At 42.0% G+C, this 20191-nt stretch overlaps 1 protein-coding gene across 1 annotated transcript in view; it reads left to right on the forward strand.

The window, feature by feature from the left end:
- UBE2Q2 (ubiquitin conjugating enzyme E2 Q2) overlaps positions 1 to 20191 on the forward strand; it is an 81820-nt gene that overhangs the window by 55313 nt on the left and 6316 nt on the right. The window contains exons 6-11 of the mRNA XM_039491829.1: positions 7942 to 8026; positions 11128 to 11188; positions 13691 to 13781; positions 14511 to 14569; positions 16211 to 16259; positions 17386 to 17481. Coding sequence (XP_039347763.1) covers positions 7942 to 8026; positions 11128 to 11188; positions 13691 to 13781; positions 14511 to 14569; positions 16211 to 16259; positions 17386 to 17481 — 441 coding nt within the window. The remainder of the gene's footprint in view (positions 1 to 7941; positions 8027 to 11127; positions 11189 to 13690; positions 13782 to 14510; positions 14570 to 16210; positions 16260 to 17385; positions 17482 to 20191) is intronic.

The raw sequence follows: 20191 nt of genomic DNA on the forward strand, positions 1-20191 counted from the left end.
TATTTAGCCATATTAAAATGCATATTGGTTTTGTGCCCAGCGTACCAAGTGATCCAGATTGCTCTGCATCAGTGCCCTGTCCTCTTATTTATTTACTACTCCCCAATTTTTGTGTCGTCTGCAAACTTTATTAGTGACTTTGTTTTTGTTCCAGGTCATCGATTAAAAATGTTAAATAGTATGGGGCCAAAAACCAATACCTGTGGAATCCCACTGGAATCACACCTGTTTGATTCCCTGTTTACAGTTGCATTTCAAAATGTATCAGCTGCCAGTTTTTAATCCATTTAATATGTGCCATGTTAATTTTATATAGTTATAGTCTTTTAATCAAATGTCATGTGGTACCAAGTCAATGCCGTACACAAATCTAAGTATGTTTCATTAATACTATTACTTTTATCACCCAAACTTATAATATCATAAAAAAGATAACCAGTGAGTTTGACGATATTTTAGTTTCAATCAACCTAAGTTGATGGGCATTAATTATATCACCTTCCTTTTAATTCTGTATTAATCAAGTCCTGTATCAGTGGCTCTGTTCTCTTGCCCAGCATTGATGTCAGACTGACAGGCCTATAATTACTTGGGTCATCTTGTTTCCCCAACATTAGATTTCTTCCAGTCTTCTGGAACTTATTGAAAATCAGCATTAATGGCCCAAGCAAGTCCCTTAACTTGCATCCAAGAGTACTGAAAAAGCTGGAGATCTGTATGTGGATGTTGCACTTCTTGATGATCCCTTCTCATTCACTATATATTGTTCCTATTCTGCAGCACATGAGGTAGTGCTCCTTTGAACCCACACCTATCAAACCACACAACCCTGTATGATAACTCTGTCCCCTTGTGAGTTCAGGTTGCACAGACAACCTTAACTTTGCATTTACAGACTTGAATGCTTCATTTTGCAGTCTGAACTTTCATCTAATACAGCTTTTTATATGGAATCTCTAGTGGGTATCTTTAAAATTCCATCCATATGCAACTGCTAAACAGCAATAGAAATCTCTTCTCTGCCCAGTTATGTCAACTAGTGAGGCAAAGGCTACTGGAGAATGCCCCCATTGCATATTAAGGGGTGGGCTCTTTGTCTGGCTTAATGGAGACAAGTAGTCAGTTGCCACTGTAAAGGCTTTGCTTCTCTCTTCCCCCCTCCACCATGCACACAGAAGGTTTACCTGCTCCACCTAGGAAACAGGGAGGGTCTAACCAGGTCAGCAGAGGGACTTGTGCCCTTCCTCCCTGGGTGACCAGAAGAAGAGGGTATTTGTAAGGAGGGAGGAGGAGTCGGAAAAGCCCCTTTTTATCTGGACAATGAACCATGGTTCCTTTGAAGTATTACCTCCTTATTGTGTACCTGTGCATACCAAATGAAAGGAGACAGAGCTTCAGAGGAGCCTCTGCCTCTGTCTACATGCCTAATTGCAGACCATATTTCACAGATTCTGTGTATTAAGAAAAATGAGTGGTATTTCAGTTTGTGTATGCAGATCCAATGGAATACTAAGATGGATGGCCCAAGAGTAATATCCTTTGGCTATTTCTACACTATGAACTTCTGTTGACATAGCTGTGTCTGTCAGGGCTGAGAAAAGCTGTGATCCCTGACTGACATAGCGGTGCCAGCAAGAGCTCCCAGTACTTTTTGCTAGTGTAGCTTTTCCTCACACAGGAGGAGGGTTATGCATTCACGAGAAGAATGCTTTGCCAACCATAAGCTCTTTGGGTTTGTGTCTTACTTTTTTTATTACTGAAAAGCTCCTGGGTTTTACAAAAGCTGTTTGGTTTATCCTGATTTTGCACCAGAGTTTTGGACCAATCAAGTACAGGAAAATACTGAATGTTAAAATCCATAACTTTAGAGTACGTAGATGTGTTTTATGCTGATAATAAATTGGTCTTAAGTGGAGTGCTAGGTAAACATGAAATTCCGCTTTTTCTAGGTTTTGCTTTGAATTCTGGTTATCATTTAAAAGTTCTTAAAGACATTAAAGTTTGAGTTTTACATATTTATCCTGACTATGTTTGCATGTATTCTAGCCCCTACATCAGGGAGGATAAACTATGACTCGTGGGCCAGATCTGGCCTGTCAGGTCTTTCAGTCAAGCCCGCAGGATTGCCAGCCCCATAGTGCAGCAGGGCTAAGGCAGGCTCCCTGCCTGCCCTGGCCCCGCGCCGCTCCCAGAAGTGGCCACTACCATGTCCCTGCGGCCCCTGGGGGATGGGCGGGAGGGCAGAGGGTTCCAGGCGCTGCCCCCGCCTGCAGGCGCTGCCCCCGCCTGCAGGCGCTGCCCCCGCCTGCAGGCGCTGCCCCCGCAGCTCCCAGGGGCCAGGAACGGGGAACCCCGGGCAATGAGAGCTTCAGGGGTGCCCCATCCCCAAGAGCCACTGCCAGACATGCTGGCCATTTCCGGGAGCGGCGCAGAGCAAAGGCAGGCAGGGAGCACGCCACTGCCACTCCGGTGCTGCACGAGGTAAGCGGTGCCAGGCCGGAGCCTGCACCCTGAACCCCTCCTGTACCCCAACCCCTTGCCCTGAACCCCTTCCTGCACACCACACCCCCTCCCACACTCGGCACACCAACCCCCTCCCCCAGCCCTACATTCATGGCCCTGCATACAATTTCACCACCCAGATGTGGCCCTCGGGCCAAAAAGTTTGCCAATCCCTGCTCTACACATTTTGTGTTTGGGGGAGAGAGGACTGGGGGGAAAAGCTAACATTACCAGGTGTGGCTTTTTGAGTTTTCAAATTTTGTCTTTTTCATCCCAAAGTAAGGAAGCCAGTGTGACGGATTGAACCCCCCTTCTGGGATGCCACCTGATGTTCTGTGGTTTAACTGAGCCTCCCCTGCTTAATCAGCCTGGGTTCCCTCTTACTGCTTTGCTGAATTAGGCTCTCTCTCTCTCTCTCTCTGACATCCGCTCTGTGTGAGATGGCTTCCCCCAGCACTCACGTACCCACCCGTTTGGGGAGACTGACCCGAAATACTACTGTCTTGCACTGTAGAGAAACATTTGTACAGTGCAAGCTCATAAAACTTGCCCTCTTCCCCACTGTGAAGAGAGATGTGCATGACTTTTTGCCCCCCTAATTAGAAATTACAGAAACTGGGTTAATAAAATTTGTTTTGTTTATTATTTAACTAAAAAAGGTGAATTTTAAGTGAATATAAGAGATAAAAGACAGAACAAAGCAGTTTACTGAACAAATAAAACAAAGTATGCAAGCTAAGCTCAATATACTTAAGAAACAAGTTACAAAATGTAATTTCTTATCCATAATATTTTAGGCAGGTTGCAATGTTTCTGTAGTTTAGAGTTCCAGTTATATTGTCTCAGGCTGGACTCCCCCTGCCTTCTCTTCAGGTGGCTTTAGCAGTTTCTCCTCTTGGGCAGACAGGCCATGGAGAGGAGAAGTCCCGTTTGCCTTTCTCCCCATCCTTAAAGGATTTCTGCCTTATGTAAATCCTATTTGTTTCCCAAACTTGAACCACCCCACTCCTTCCCTTCCAGAGGAAAGTTACAGAAAGTCCCAGGTAACGTTTGATATCAGGTGACAAGACCACCTGACCTTGTACTATCACAGTTGTCCCCGATGCCTCCCAGAGGGAGAGAGATTAGTATCGTCATGGCTTCGTTGTTCCTTTCTGATGGCTTATCAGATTTGATGGCCTGTCATCTGGTGAATGTCTTCACCTAGTTGTAACTGTTACATAGTTCATATTTCTAACTTTAGATACATAAATGAAACATGCATACAAATTGGATAATAACATTCAGTAAATCATAACTTTTCCAATAATGTCTTACAAGACCCATCTTGCATAAAGTATATCTGTTATGTCACAGTCATATCATAAGTATATTTTAATAAAGAATATGGAGTGAAACATTACAACCATTATACCTTTTCCCCCACATCCTCTGGATCTTCAAACACCATTAATTTCTCGCAGTTTTAGGTAGCAGCCAATTTCCTAGAGAAAGTTTATCCTATCAGACTCATTCAGACTTCTGCTATCTGAGTTCAGCTACTAATAAACTGAAAAGTGTGCCTGTATGCTTGGCTCTTCTTAATGGAAATGTAACTTGAGTGAAACCACATTTTATTTGCTATCCCCGACTTTGTGCTCCATTTCAGGAAGAGGCTTCTAAATAAGTCCCAATCTTTTTTTTAAATTCACTGAATACGTGTGGTAAAAAGTCCCTCTGAAGTACAATATCCAGTTGAGTTTGCCGTAGCTTCATAAAGAGGTAGATACCATATATACTTGATCATAAGCTGGTTCATTTATAATCTGACCCCCCTCAAGATGGATAAGTAAAAATGGAAAATTTTTATAACCCTTTCATAAGCTGACTCTATAATTCAGGGGTCAGCAAACTTTGGCTTCCGGGCCATCAGGATAAGCTGCTGGTGGGCTGACATGGTTTATTTACCTCGAGCGTCCACAGGCACAGAGGTAAACCTAAAGTAAACAAAGTGTCCCGGAGCGCCAGCTGCTTACCCTGATGGGCCAGGACAACAACTGGTGGGGAAATTTTTTGCAGGGGAGAAGCTGGGAGTCAGGAGAGTAACCCCTATGATCACCCCCCACATGTTTTGAGGCGTTTGAATGAGGTATCAGGTTTGTAAATCTAGGCAAGAATCTGAAATGTCATTCCTGTGTGTCTTAAGTGAGCAATAATACAATACACTTTGCATAATCTTAGTAGCCCTTTTCTAAGGAGCTGATTACTTCTGAAAAGGGGAATTAATAACAGTTACATTTTATGGGCAATTTTACAGAGCCCCTGCATTTTCTTCATCTGATGTGCTCATTGGTACAATATAATAGATTGGGTTGAAAGACAAGAGCCATGTCTGCACTACGAGTGTTTTACTGGTATACTGTATAGGTAGGCTTGGAAGGATAGATTATCAGTATATTTCACTGTACACACAAACCGACAAAATATATTCCCATTGATATAAGAAATTTACAGATAAGCAACTTTTTTTTTTAAAACTCTGCCTAAGAACTTATTGAAGTTTGACTTAAGGATATACCGTATTTTCTGCACCATAAGGCGCACCGGATTATAAAGCGCAGTCTCAATTACGGGATCTATTTCTGTACTTAACCCATACATAAGGCGCACCGTATTATAAGGCGCATGCTAAAACATACGGTCTACAAAAAAAAGGTAACTGTGTTCATAGTGTAGTAAAAAGGTAACGGAAGCAAAACAGTGAGTTTAGTTGAACTTTATTCTACTATTTAACAATACATTCACATTTATTTTTTAATCAATCTTCTCCCACAAATCCATCAAAGTCCTAATCTTCTGTGTCTGAATTGAACAGCTGGGCAATTTCACCATCAAACATGCCGGGTTCTCTCTCATCATTGTCGGAGTCAGTCTCGTTGCCAGGTGGCTGTTCAGCAATCTTGTTACTGCAGTAGGTGCGGAAGATGGCCAGCTTTTCTTTGTAATCCGCCGGCAGTTGCTGCGCCACGGTAGTTCTTGCGCGGATGGAGAGATGACGCCTTTTCATAAAACGAAAGCACCAAGACGGACCTCCTTGAAAGTGTTCGATCTTCATGTCTTGTGCTATCGTTGTTGCCTTCAGTCGAATGGTGACTGTAGAGACGCTTCACCCGGCTGTTCTTTGTTCAATAATCCATTGTTCAAGTTGGTCTTCTAACTGTGGCCACCTCAATTTGTTCCCGCGGAAACTCTGTTTCGTCTTCTTAACTTGGCGCAGTTCATTTTCTTGCTTCCTCCACTTCCGAACCATAGATTCATTGATGTTGAATTCTTTCGCAGCTGCTCTATTCCCATTTACAACCGCGTAACTGATAGCCTGTAGTTTGAATTGTGCCTCGTAAGCATGTCTCTTCACTGGTGCCATTTTCGGGGGTCCTTAGACAAACAAATGTTGTTTTGCAGCATACCGGTAGTATACCTACCGGAGGAGTGGAGAAGGTAAACGTACGTACTGTACGTATTACGTAATGTTCTCTGATTGGTTTATCGCTGCCAGCGTACGTAGTTTACGTATTACGTCCCTGTGTCAGCGAAAAATGGTCTGACAGTCAACCAAGCAAAGCGCTTACCAAAGTCGCACAACAACATTTTTACAGATTTTGGAACTCAGTGCACACATAAGGCGCACCGGATTATAAGACGCACGGCCAATTTTTGAGAAAATTTAAGGCTCTTAGGTGCGCCTTATAGTACGGAAAATACGGTAATATAGTTTGTAAATTGACATGTGATATTGACAGGTTGTGTTTTTAACAAAGATAAAGCTTTAACTTTTTTTAATCGCAACATCTGCTGTTACAAAACAATGGGGGTTGACAATTATTTTACCACCACCCCATAATTTTCCGCAACTGTGAACATTTAGATATTGTAACTCCTCACTTAACATTTGTAGTTATGGTCCTGAAAAATGCGACTTTAAGCGAAACGATGTTAAGTGAATCCAGTTTCCCCATAAGAATTAATGTAAACGAGGGTTAGGTTCCAGGGAAAAAAAATTTCACACACCCACCCTGCCCCCCCCCCCCACACACACACTGTTTAAAACTTATAAACAATTTAATACTGTTGTGAAGCTTGGTTGAGGTGGAGGAGTCAGAGGGTGTGATATTTCCAGGGAATGCCTTACTGCTAAATGATGAACTAGCAATTGGCTGAGCCCTCAAAGGTTAACTCTCACACTCTACTGTACAAGGCAGCAGGAAAGGAGGAGGCAGACAGAGACACTGTGTGTGTGTGTGTGTGTGTGTGTGTGTGTGTGTGTGTGTGTGTGAGAGATGCGCGTTTCCCCTTTAAGTATGAAGAGTGGGGTCAGAAGTGCACTGCCTTGTTAATTAGATCAGCAAGCTGAGACCAGACCGAAGCTGCAGCTGCTTGGAAGCTCCCTCTGTCATGTGTTGCCTTTGCTCTATGGAAGATGGGGTAAGCAGGGTGCAGGAGCAGGGGGGAGGGAGACACCCTGACATTAGCCCGCCCCCCCCCCTCCCCCAGCAAGCAGGAGTCTTGGGGAGCAGCTCCAAGGCAGAGGGCAGGAGCAGCACATGGCAGTTTGGGAAGGGACAGCTGCAATTGCTAGCCTGCTGGGTAGCTGCTGTACAGGGAACTTAGAGAAGTGGGGAGCTGATATGGGGGGGGGGGGGGACTGTCGGTCCACCCTGGTTCCAACCACCCACCAGCTAGCTCCACTGGGCTGCCCTTCCTGCAAGCAGTGGACAAAGCAGGTGGCTGCCAAACGAACGTTAGAAGGGAGCATTACACAACTTTAAACGACCATGTTCCCTAACTGATCAGCAACGAAACAACGTTAACCGGGATGACTTTAAGTGAGGAGTTACTGTATTTAGACATGTGGCTAGTTTTCTACAATATTTGAAAACAAGCTACATGTATAAAAAGATAGATGTTTAAAGCCAGCAGCTTTGTGTAGAAGCATTAGTATTTTTTGTTTTACCTTGAAAACTGGTAAGCATTTTGAAGATACTGTGGCTGCAATCCAGTGGTGCTTAGGAACTGTGCAGCCACAGTATCTGAACTACATTGAAGGAACTTGGGTTTTTTCCTTAAATTTGTTGCTGCAATCTTTTGCACTTCCCTAAAGCATTGCCACATGTATATATTCTTGTATTGCTGTTTTCTTTGTTAAATGTAAATACAATGTACCATACTATTCCGTATGTGAAATGTTGCTAAACTAGGATTGTGGGACTGACTTGGGGATTCTGACTACATTGGTACTTGACTTCTCAACTTGCATGAATGCTAGATCTGTGAAATTAATATACTCTACCATTTTGTGGTACCTTAATAGAGTTGCATAGACTTTGCGAGTATACAGATTTTTTTTTAAAGCATTAGTAATACAAATGAAGCTGTTAACTGTTGCCTGTTTTTTAATTTTAGGGTGCTGTGTCTGGGTCAGTCCAGGCTTCAGATCGGCTTATGAAAGAGCTCAGGGATATATACAGATCACAGAGTTATAAAACAGGTAAGGTGTTCTACATTTCTCTCCTTAGAAATGCAATTCAGAAGCTTTTTATCTCTTGGTAAATATCTTCTGCTAATAGCTCTTTGTTTTGTACTTTATTTCATTATGTGCATTTTTTTTAATCTTAGCTTCAGATTTTGAAGTTGAATTACTTGAATTTTCTTTAAACATTCCACCTATACAATTTCTTTTTACTGGCTTTCATATTTTTCTAACCTGGCTTTTTTGCTACATACAATTTCATGTTAACAGTAGTAGCATTAATATAACCGCTTGAGTGCCGTCTAGAGGTGATGGTGATCTCCACAGATCACATTGACTTTAGTGGGAATTGTAGTTTTTCAGCATCTCTTGGGATCTAGCCCTCCCACGCCAGGTACATAGGGCAAAAATATTGCAGTGCTGTCCTGGTCACATGGTACTGCATGTTACATCTGAAGCAATTTAAATATTCCTGCCACACAAGGGATTGCACTTGATTCAAAAGCCCTTTTCTATTGAATGCAATAAGTGAGATTTAGTCTTAGCCATATTTTTATCTATCAGTTCCCCTTTGATAACACACTCTGATGCTCAGATTCTGTATGCATAAAGCTGCACATACACGTCCTGCCCTTTTAACTACTGAAACTATTGGGAAAAAAACATGGTTGTATGTTTATTTTGTAAACAAGTGTTCATCATTTACCCCAATAGATTAGCTTAGTCAGATAAAGGCTGGCTATCCTCTTTGTGCCATATATAGAAATTGCCTGAAATAACACAACAATGGGGTGAGTGGATTGTGTTGTCTGGTCGCTTTCTGTAGTGAGTAGAAGTTTTATAATATGGTTGTTATAGTAAATTCATCTGGTGTAACTTCCTGAGCAGAACATAGCCATACTGGCTCAGCCCTAATGTCTTATTTCTTGCCCACACAAGGGACAAGAGTACAAGTACAGGTCAGGGTGGGAATAGGGGGAATTCCTGATCAAAAGTCTTCAGATTTGCTTGTCTGACAGGAAAATGCCTGTCCCAGCTGTCAGGATAGGAAGCCTTCTTCTCAAGTAAATTAAAAAGAATGAATGCTGCTCTGATTTGTCTAAAGGCATTTTTCTGCATTTTGCCTGTCCTATTTTGAGTTACTGTGCCAGTTTTCTCATTCTAGTGTGCCTGACCCTCATTCAGTGGCTTTGGTATTTTAATTTATATTTAAGAAAGGACAGAACTGAACAAGTAAGACCACCAGTCTGAGACTGTCTCAGTTCCATTTCAGAATATTTACTTTAATGTTATTATGGATTTCCTATATTTATCTGGTTTTGAAATACAGATCTGATCATACAGAATAGTGCTAAGCTCATGCTACATGCTGCTGTCGAGTGTTCATTTTGTGACACTATCCACCACTGTCTTTTTGTTCAGATTACCCCTTCAAGCCATCAGAGACTAGTCAGTGAGGCTGAGAAGAATCTACAGTTAGGCCATTTGCTCTAATCTGCATTAAGTCATGGAGTGTGTTTTGCTGTCTATGTGGGGATTTCAGGTTCATTTTAGGAAAGCCATTTCCATCAAGAGCAGTATCCTTTTGAAAGGCAGGAAACCCGGTTGCTAAAGTCTTCATTAAATATGCATGTGCACTGTCTCAGGTGGATTTAATGGTATTGAGTCATTTTAGATGCAACTACTGACCCAGGGTGCCTTATTTCATTGCCTCTGTGAAGTGTTTAGTAGATTGGCCCATTATGCCAGTCTGTAGGTGGACAATTAGCTAAGATTATGCTACTTTGTGGAGTGAAAGTATTGAAACCATGTGATTGTCGAATGCTGTAGCCTGAGAGCCCCATAGATAATTTTTTTCCTCCCTACTGATTGCCTTGGTGTTAGAGGGCTGAGAATGTACAATTGTGGTCTCTGAAAGTTCTGCATGCAAATGTCTGTCTTTGCTGTGATGCCACATATCTAGTTTGAACACAGTTTTATAAGAAATCTGTCAAAATACACTCTGACTTCTGAGTGACTTGGTCATCCATAGCTCACAGATTTGCACCAACGCTAACAATTCCAAATGCAAAGATACTAGAATAATAACTCATAATTGATTACCGGTGATAAAATCACAGCCTTTGGTATCAAAGAATCAGATGGTGGAAGTGATTACTGGAGTTGTATATTCCTTCAGAAAGGAATGAGATTTCTACAGATTGCATAAATTACCAGGCTCGCCTGTTGGAATTATAATCTTCAGAATATTCCTGCCTGGATAAAAATCACATCTTTAAAAACATACCAGTCTTGCCTTATGCAGTGAAAGGTTTATTTGACTGTTTATGTATTCCCTGTACTTAATATACTGACTCCTTAAAATGCTGTGGTGAAGTTTAGTTATGTAAGGCAACAGGCACATTTTCAGTATAATCTGTAACTCTAATTTGTACAATAAACAGTTTTTAAACATACACAGATCAGAGTCCCAAATCATGCTGTTTACAGGCTGCCAGAGACTGACATCCTTTTGGTCTGCCGTTGGAGAGTCTGTCACTACCCACTGTGATAGCAACCCCCTTTTTTTATTTTCTATTCAGTGGTTACCTTTCTGGCAACATTGATTGATTGGATCAGCCCCCACCTGCAAATTAGGAAATTGTTGGTTTGGATTAACATGCATAATACTAATCTTTGTGCATACGTACAGGAGATGGAAGCCTGTTCAGCATTGAATGAGATGTGGCTATATATGTTAGGAAATATGAAGAGAACAGAAGTGGAAAAATTCTAGAATGGGAAAGGACACCCTTGATTTGTGTGGTATTCCCATTTGAAACTATTCCGAGATACAGATATTGAATTTTTTGCCACCTTATTCTGAAAGTACTTGTGCTTTCCCTTAGATAACCATATCTTGAATTGTGGCTTTTATCCCTTGATGTATCTGATAGATTAATTCTTGCTTATAGCCACAGACTGACCTGGTCAGGCACGTAAAAGGATATAACAGATTTTATATGCTTTTCCTTATTAATGATGATAAAACATAATCTGTTTGGGATGGTGTTACACAGTTAATTCAGAACAGTACATTCTGGTTCCTAAATAACTTGTCTTGTCTAATGCTTCCACAGGGATTTATTCAGTGGAACTTGTAAATGACAGCCTGTATGAGTGGCACGTTAAACTTCTAAAGTAAGTTTTACATTTATTTTTTAAAACTTTCTCCTAAAGAACCTATGTTAATGCTGTTACACAGATTACAATGTGGAATTGACACTGTCTAGCTAGAATGTACTATGAAAGCTTCCTAGATAGAGGTCTTTGGAATTAATGCAGACTGAAGTGAACTGCATTGGTAGAGCTGGCACAGAATATATCTGAATTTACACTGTCAAACCAGTGCTCTTTTACTATAATATTTGACCACCACGATTCTCTCCCTAAACCCTTACAAAATCAGGGCTGCCCAGAGGGGGGGGCAAAGGGGGCAATTTGCCCCGGGCTCCGCAGGGGCCCCCAAGAGAACAGCGGAGGCTCCCGCCTCCACCCCTCTCCTGGAGCCTCAGCGCATCAAGCGCCGAGTCTCCGCCGGGGCCCCTGAGCCCCGCCCCGCTCAGAGCCGCGTGGGGAGGGGGCGGGGCTGGGAGCTCTGGGCTGAGCTCGGTTCCCTCCGCTCGGCGTGGAGCGCCCCGCCCCGCCCCCTCCCCACGCGGCTCTGAGCGGGACGGAGCTCAGGCCCCGCCGGCCACACGCTGCGGCTGTTCCGGCGACGCACTGAGACTCCGGGTGAGGAGGGAGAGGTTGGGGGCGGGGGGGAAGCGGGACCCGCCGCCGCCGAAGCGCAGCCCAGTCTTCGGCGGTAATTTGGCGGCGGGGGGGGGGGCCCGCCGCGGGTCTTCGGGGCACTTCGGCGGCGGGTCCCGGAACGGAAGGGCCCCCCGCCGCCGAAGACCCCGGGCCCCCGGAATCCTCTGGGCGGCCCTGTACAAAATGGTGACCCTGTCATACTGAATAATATTTTAACTTGAAGAATAAATAGGTTTTGATCCTTTTTGAGTTATACAAAAGAACAGAACTGCTTTACTGGCTTTAGCAGCTTTTATTTTTATGGCTCAACAATGACATATGCCTAAAATAAAAAAAATACAGTTCCAGGATATAGTCCTAATCACTGTGTGTGAACTATGAAACGTTAACAAGATAGAAAATCTTAGGCTTTTTACTACACACGTTGGCCAATATTACTGACACAGCTATACTTTTAATGTGTATATATCTTTTACCTGAAAAAATATTCCCAGAGCAATTCCCTTGAAATCATCCCTGGTGATAGGGTAACATGCTAACCTACAGATTAACCTCTAAGAAGGAAAAACATACCCCAAACCAAGCTAGTTACATCTGTCCCCTAGAAGTGGTGGAGTGGATTTCATCACAGTGCTATGAAGTTCTCCCAGGACTGGATGGACACACAGGACAACTGCTGTGAGGGAACCCTCTCTGGATGGATCACTGACCCACCCCCAGCTGCCATGAGCACAAGCCTTGTTGCCCTCTCTGAGGGCTTGTCTATACTACACAGCTTTTAGCAACAGAGCTGTGATGCTACAGCCGTGCCGCTAAAAGTAGGGGAGTATAGCCGCTGTTTGTCGGCTCTTCTGCCGTCAAAAAATTTCCTCCCGCAACGAGTGGCGTTTGCGTTCTCCTGCTGACAAGGCTCTGTTGTAGCAAAACTTTTGTCTTTCTGGAGGGTTTAACACCTCTGAAAGACAAAATTGTGTCATTCAATTATCAGTGCAGACATAGTCTTAGTGTGGTTGTAGGCATTCAGAGAAGTGCTACTGGCTTCCAGTGGAATATCTATGGTCTTCAGCAAAGTGCTTGATGCATCCAGCCCATATGTAAACAAACTTACAAGGGACTCTGTCTGTGTTCTTACTAAAAAGTTTATTGGGATTCCAGTTCTTGAGGTAGGAATAACCTAGCACTGCAAGAACTGATAACCAGGCTGCTTTTTTGTAATCCTGCCATCAGTGTCTGCCTACAAACAGGGTTGTTGAAATTGTGCTGATAGCAAACACTGTTGGCTTTACTAATGCCACAGACGCAGAATTTCTGATTCTATGGTAATCCGAAGAAGTGGGCTGTAGCCCACGAAAGCTTATGCTCAAATAAATTTGTTAGTTTCTAAGGTGCCACAAGTACTCCTGTTCTTTTTGCGGATACAAACTAACACGGCTGCTACTCTGAAACCTATGGTAGTCTAGAACTCTGCACTATACATCAAATGTAACTAGTTCAGTTAGTAAACATTGAAGGTTTGAGTACAAGTGTAAAAATCCCTTCATTTAAAAGCATTTAACTTTTATAGAAGGATACCAAATTTCAGTGACGAGAAAATGAATTACTATTTTCAAACAAAAGGGTTTTTTATTTTGAATGTCTGCATTTCAAATCCTTGAATAACATAAGTATGGTAAGAACATGATACATCACAGTGAATCTTCTTGCTACTACTTTCAACTGCAGAGTGTACCTGGCATTTGTGCTTTGATTAAGAATTGTAAAAGTTAATTGAAACTGCAAGAACATTAAAGGAGATAAAGGAACTCTTAAAGGATAACTTTCTCTTCTGTAGAAAGCCAAATGATTCATTTCATTTCTGTTTGCTTTTCCCACCTGTTTAATTCCTAGAGTTGATCCTGACAGCCCGTTACATAGTGATCTTCAGGTCTTAAAAGAAAAAGAAGGTGTAGAATACATTTTGCTCAACTTCTCATTTAAGGTAAATGGGTATCAATAGAGTACTGAGGAAATTTTTACTATCTGGATGTAGAAACCATTTTAAATGGTAATAGGCCATGTGCTCTATTTCAGGGGTTCTCAAACTTCATTGCACTGCGACCCCCTTCTGACAACAAAAATTACTTCACAACCCCAGAAGGGCAGGGGAGGGGGGGACTGAAGTCTGAGCCTGCCTAAGCCCCACTGCCCCGGGTGGTGGGGGGGGGGGGGGCGGCGGCAAAGCCCGAGCCCACTGCTCTGGGCAGGGGGGCCAAAGCTGAAGCTCAAGGGCTTCAGCCCCAGGCAGGGGGCCTGCAACTTGAGCCCTGCTGCCCAGGGCTGAAGCCCTTGGGCTTTGGTTTCGGCCCTGGGCAGTGGGGCTCAGGCTTCAGTCCCGGGCCCCAGCAAATCTAAGCCAGCCATGGCAACCCCATTCAAAGGGGGTGGCAACCCACTTTGGGGTCCTGACCCACAGTTTGAGAACCACTGCTCTGTTTGAAGGATGATGGTATAGCTTTCAAAAACAAATACGATTTTTAATATATTACTATAACATTCCAAGGCTGATGTTCTGCTAGAAGTGATGTAAACTTCTACATGAATGCAAGATGAAGATTGAACTTTTTTAACTCTATAAACTATGCATTTCCCAAAGAATAAATTGAAATATCCTTTTCCTACTGGAAATCAGTGTTGCAGCATAGCTTTTAACTCTCTACTTTGTTTTCAGGATAATTTTCCTTTTGATCCACCCTTTGTGCGAGTGGTATCTCCTGTGCTCACGGGAGGGTAAGTTTTTAACTCTGACTTGTATAAAAAGGTTTTGTAGTAGAAACTCTGCTGAAGACACCCTTGATTTCTGGGAACTACAACTGGATTTTAAGGCAAGACCCCACAATGTATATTGATGAACTGCTGTAGGACAGGAAACTATGACAGCGCTCAGGAAATGAGACAGACAGACACAGAGACTTGCTTCTCAATCACTGCTAATTCAGACCAGTCAGCCAAAGTAGCTTCCAGCTAGCTGCCTATATGAAATGTGTTGGTTTAGTCCACTGTGTGTAACAGTAAGGATAACTGCCAGTGTCGTTACCTCCATGTGATTTAATCCTGCTGTGCTCAGAGCAGATGACGTGGTGGTTATAACGCTGCTGGCCAGTCTGTACTGGCTTTCACACTGGTGGAGCTGCATCTCTGTAACAGTGGGGAGTTTTAGAGGAAAAGTTAGTGCAAGCATAGCCCAGAAGCATTTAACTTGATGACCTTCTTACTCCTAAGGATGATTCCTTTAGAGTATTACTTAAGTACATTGGCTGGGCGGTGTTGGGGAAGCTTATAGATATTTATTGGGACGAGATGGAATTCGGCGTCAGTGTTGTAGGAAGGTAAGTGACAGTTCTTATAAAAAAAAAATAAATCTGAATTTAGTGGAAACTGGCACTGATTCTGACTCTGCCGTAACCTATTGTCAACATTAATTCGAGAAATATAGTAATTTTGAATTGTAGACATGACTGCTGCTGTCACACAAATATATAAAAAGTAATATGAAAACAGTGCACATTCATTACCCATTTAGAAGCGTACTCTCTTCCTTAAACTCATTCTTCCTGGTGCAAAATTGCAGGAAAAGAAAAGGTTAATAGCTCTAAAGATCTAGATTTTTCATGACTATCGCAGAGGAATGTAACACAATTCCAGCTTCAGAAATGTGTCCAGCATGCCTCTGATAGTCCAGATGAAGGAGAACAGTCTGCACTTTGGGGCTTAAAACTCGTGGTACTCCATCCCATTCCTTTTTGTTCCCCTGGCATGTTGTGAATTGCTGATGTTCATTCAGAGTGACTTCACAGTATATATAGTGCATGCTGGGGAGTTATTTGGTTTAGAAGTGACAAAATGTTTGAGAAGGTGAGTTTTAAGATTAAATAATGAATGCCCCTCTAGCCTGTCTCTTCTGTGAAGAGGAGGCCATTGCACATACTTGTAAAGTTGCTGGAGTTATGTTAAATTCCTTTTTGGAAGTAACTCTAAAAACTATCCATTTGTACTATGTCCACAATAGAGCCATCAAAAATACCATCCCTCTGCCACATTTTTCAATTCTGACTGTGTAAACTGTCCAGACTAGCTGAGTCACTGATTCTCACTAAGACTTCCCTTGTGGTTGGACAAAGCAGATTAGTTTCTCTTGTCTCTAGACGACATTCTGCTCTATATAAATAAATGTATATGGCTAACATACTGCAATATATTGCCCTTGAAAGTGCTCTCTAATTTTTTATAGCTGAGCAAACAGCGTGACAGGTTAACTCATAATGGCCCGAGGGTATGACTGCATAGTAATCTCTTTACTAACTGGTCTTGAAAGATGCCAAATAAAAGCCATGTTGAATTCAAAATTTCTAATCTAACATTTATTTTTAGGTATGTCCTGGGTGGGGGTGCATTATGCATGGAACTTCTTACTAAACAGGTGAATATAAAATCAAAATCTTTTGTATTTTCTGTGTGTGTGTTTTTTTGTTTTTTTTTTGTTTTTTTAATTGTCAAGAGTAATGGTGAAAGGGTGCAATGCTTAGTTTCGGGGAGGGGGGAAAGGTGATTGTAATAGCAGTTAGCATCCTGACTAGAACAAAGAATATTTCTTAAGAATAGTAATAAGAAGGTGTTTTTGTATGTTTGCTTAAACACCACTGCCTGTTAGGAACAAAGGGCCAAATCATACACTCCTGTGGAAATGCTTGCCGTAGGGGAACAAGGTCCAGGAAGCTTGAGCTCTGTAAGGGTCACCTTACTGAACTTGCATCAGATCTTCCTCTTCACCCTGGAGGGACTGGGGAGGGAGAGGAAACAGGAAGTGCTGTTCTTTCTCCCCACCCCTAAATTGGTGGATTCCTGGAGTCTGAGAGGGACCCAGATCCAGTAAAAGGCGAGATCACTTTGTCCTGCTCCTTTGAACCCCCCCGCCCACCTTCTACCCTAGCAGCTGCCCCACAAAATCTGATAGGGGGGTGCAGGTGCTGAGCTTCGGTGAATGCTGCTTGAAGCAGTGTTAATTTAGGAGTAGATAGCTGCTGCCTATGGAAAGAAGATTGCAGTGGACAGCATCTCCCCTACAAAAATAGCTCCTGTAAAAGTCTGGAGACTTGTGTGAACCCTGGAAAGCTAAAACAGTACCAGAGAGGTGCCCAGATGTGTGTGGAAACAGGATCTTTTTGCTCACTTAATTAATTAATTGAGTCATTAAAAGCAGTCTTTTAAAGCTGTAATTGCTATTGTAAAGCTAGCTGAAAATGAGTAGAATTCTATAATGTAGTTGTGTTTTTTTCTTTGTTTTTTGTCTTACCAGATTCTGGAAATGTGTGCAACTTGGCTTTTTCCTTTTTCCTACAAGCTCTTTATGCTAACATAGTTTACTTTAGTTTCTTGTGTTTCTCTTGGGAATAACTAATTGTTTTATAGTTTTAAAAGCTATTAACCAAAAATACCATGGTTTGCTAGAGTTTAGCAAAAAGCAACATACTTTCCAGAGTGGATTTGCAAGGTGAGCGTAAGAATACAAGCACATATTCTGTAGAAGTATTTCCTTCTTCCTTTAGGGCTGGAGTAGTGCCTATTCAATAGAATCGGTCATCATGCAGATCAATGCCACTTTAGTCAAAGGAAAAGCCAGAGTACAGTTTGGAGCCAATAAGGTAAATATATTATGTATAATTATTGAAGTGACTTTTGTGTTGTGTGTAGATACTTGTTTTATTTTCCATTTTATGTTGACTCTTATAGAAAGCTCAAATATAAAACAACCATTTGGTTTTAAGATTAATTTAATGTCCATATAAACTTTTGATTCACTTTTGTGTGCTGAAATATATTGGTGTATTTGTGGCTAGTTTGCTGGAAATGAACGTTATGAGTTTGTTAGGAAACAATTTGTGTGAGCCGGAGGACAAATATTTTTTTACATGGAAGGGTCAAAGAAGCAGGTGAAGCTCCTACTGTACTCATTCTGGCTTCTATTAGTAATTTAATCCAACATAAACTTCAGCCTGAACTTTCTCTCAAGATTGACTCTTCTTAAGGCTTTCTCTGCCAGTGCTCTGTCACTCTGTCCCTAGTTCTCTGTACTCCTGAGGACAGGCTCCAACCCTTCTTAAATTCTGAGTAGTGCTAACTGAATCCATTCTGTATTTTCATACTAGGATGAGTAGGGAGCGCTGCATCCCTATGCAGGATTCTGGAGCATGTCACTCTGGTACAGGGAGATTGTTGTATCCAAACATGATGGGGGCTAATTTAGCTACAACGAGTCAGGAAAAAGATCTTGGAGTTATCGTGGATAGTTCTCTGAAGATGTCCACGCAGTGTGCAGAGGCGGTCAAAAAAGCAAACAGGATGTTAGGAATCATTAAAAAGGGGATAGAGAATAAGACTGAGAATATATTATTGCCCTTATATAAATCCATGGTACGCCCACATCTCGAATATTGTGTACAGATGTGGTCTCCTCACCTCAAAAAAGATATTCTAGCACTAGAAAAGGTTCAGAAAAGAGCAACTAAAATGATTAGGGGTTTAGAGAGGGTCCCATATGAGGAAAGATTAAAGAGGCTAGGACTCTTCAGTTTGGAAAAGAGGAGACTAAGGGGGGACATGATAGAGGTATATAAAATCATGAGTGATGTTGAGAAAGTGGATAAGGAAAAGTTATTTACTTATTCCCATAATACAAGAACTAGGGGTCACCAAATGAAATTAATAGGCAGCAGGTATAAAACAAATAAAAGGAAGTTCTTCTTCATGCAGCGCACAGTCAACTTGTGGAACTCCTTACCTGAGGAGGTTGTGAAGGCTAGGACTATAACAATGTTTAAAAGGGGACTGGATAAATTCATGGTGGCTAAGTCCATAAATGGCTATTAGCCAGGATGGGTAAGAATGGTGTCCCTAGCCTCTGTTCGTCAGAGGATGGAGATGGATGGCAGGAGAGAGATCACTTGATCATTGCCTGTTAGGTTCACTCCCTCAGGGGCACCTGGCATTGGCCACTGTCGGTAGACAGATACTGGGCTAGATGGACCTTTGGTCTGACCCGGTACGGCTTTTCTTATGTTCTTATGTTCTCAAACTAACTTTAAACAACTTTTTGCCTTCTCTTGGTAGTTGAGAAAAAGTATCTGAAGAAAGCTTTTTGGTAAAACACTAAATATTTTTAATAAAGGATGAAAAATTAATGAAATAACTATCATAGATCTTTGTATGTGACTCTAAAAGCTATTAAGGGGACACCTGCATAGGAACAGACTAGTAATTCACCATAAAATATGAGAGACAAACCATGTTAGGTATTCTTAAAAATGTTTACCCAGGTCCCACTTTCAAAGTGGCTTAAGCACTTAATTCTAAGTCACATGGACCTTTCATAAGGGCTTAAGTTATGAATGAATTAGGAGACTAGATCACTTAGGCACCCTTAAAATGCATTTTACCTATTGCTTCTACTTACCCTGTGGCAGGAGACTGCTGTCCTATTGGTCCAGTCCATTGACTGTTAAGAACAACAAAACTGCTTAACTTTTATCAACCTAAATTTAATTTCCATTATGTCTGTCTTAGGGTGTTATAATTTAACACTGATCAGATGTGCATTGCTATGGTCAAGTGGAGTTCTAGAGTTTGCAGGCTATTTAGGCCTCACAGTTCCAAACTGTAGCACAAATTTGTGAACCATCTCAAATTTGTGAGCCTGTTAATGTTGGAGCCATTTCTGATATTGAGTGCATGCAAACTGTGCCATTTCTACTTCTGCCTGCTCCACTTATTTTAAAAAGAATTTCTCACTCTGAGAGTCAGGTTTTTAATATTACAAGCCTTGTATGGAAGATGGCTAATTAGTTTGACAGTAAGAATCTTTTAAAACATATGTTAGGTAGGTTGACTTTTTTGAAATCTATCCACCTGGAATGTCCCTTACCCTAAAAGTCATTCATCTATGAAATGTTATGTCTACACTGCAATAAAACACCTGTGGCTGGCCTTTGTCAGCTGCGGGACTTTAAAATTGCAGAGTCTAGGCTCAGGCTGGAACCCAGGCTCTGGGGTCCTTCCCCCTTTCAGGGTCCCAGAGTCCAGGCTCTAGCCTGAGCCCAGAGGTCTACACTGCAATTTTATAGCCCTGTAGCCTGAGCCCCTCAAGCACAAGTCAGCTGACACAGGCCAGCCGGGGGTGTTTTTATTGCAGTGTAGCCATACCATTACTGTCCTAATATTTGCCTGTATTGGCACTATGTGGAAAATTTTTTTAACTTTGTACATGATTCAGAATGCAGTGGCTTAAGATCGCATATTTCACGTCCCCCTAAAAAAAGACTAGGTGCAAGAACAGCACTTTAATACAATGTACTTTGA

The sequence above is a fragment of the Mauremys reevesii genome, linkage group 10, assembly GCF_016161935.1.
Source record: "Mauremys reevesii isolate NIE-2019 linkage group 10, ASM1616193v1, whole genome shotgun sequence".
NCBI lineage: Eukaryota > Metazoa > Chordata > Testudines > Geoemydidae > Mauremys > Mauremys reevesii.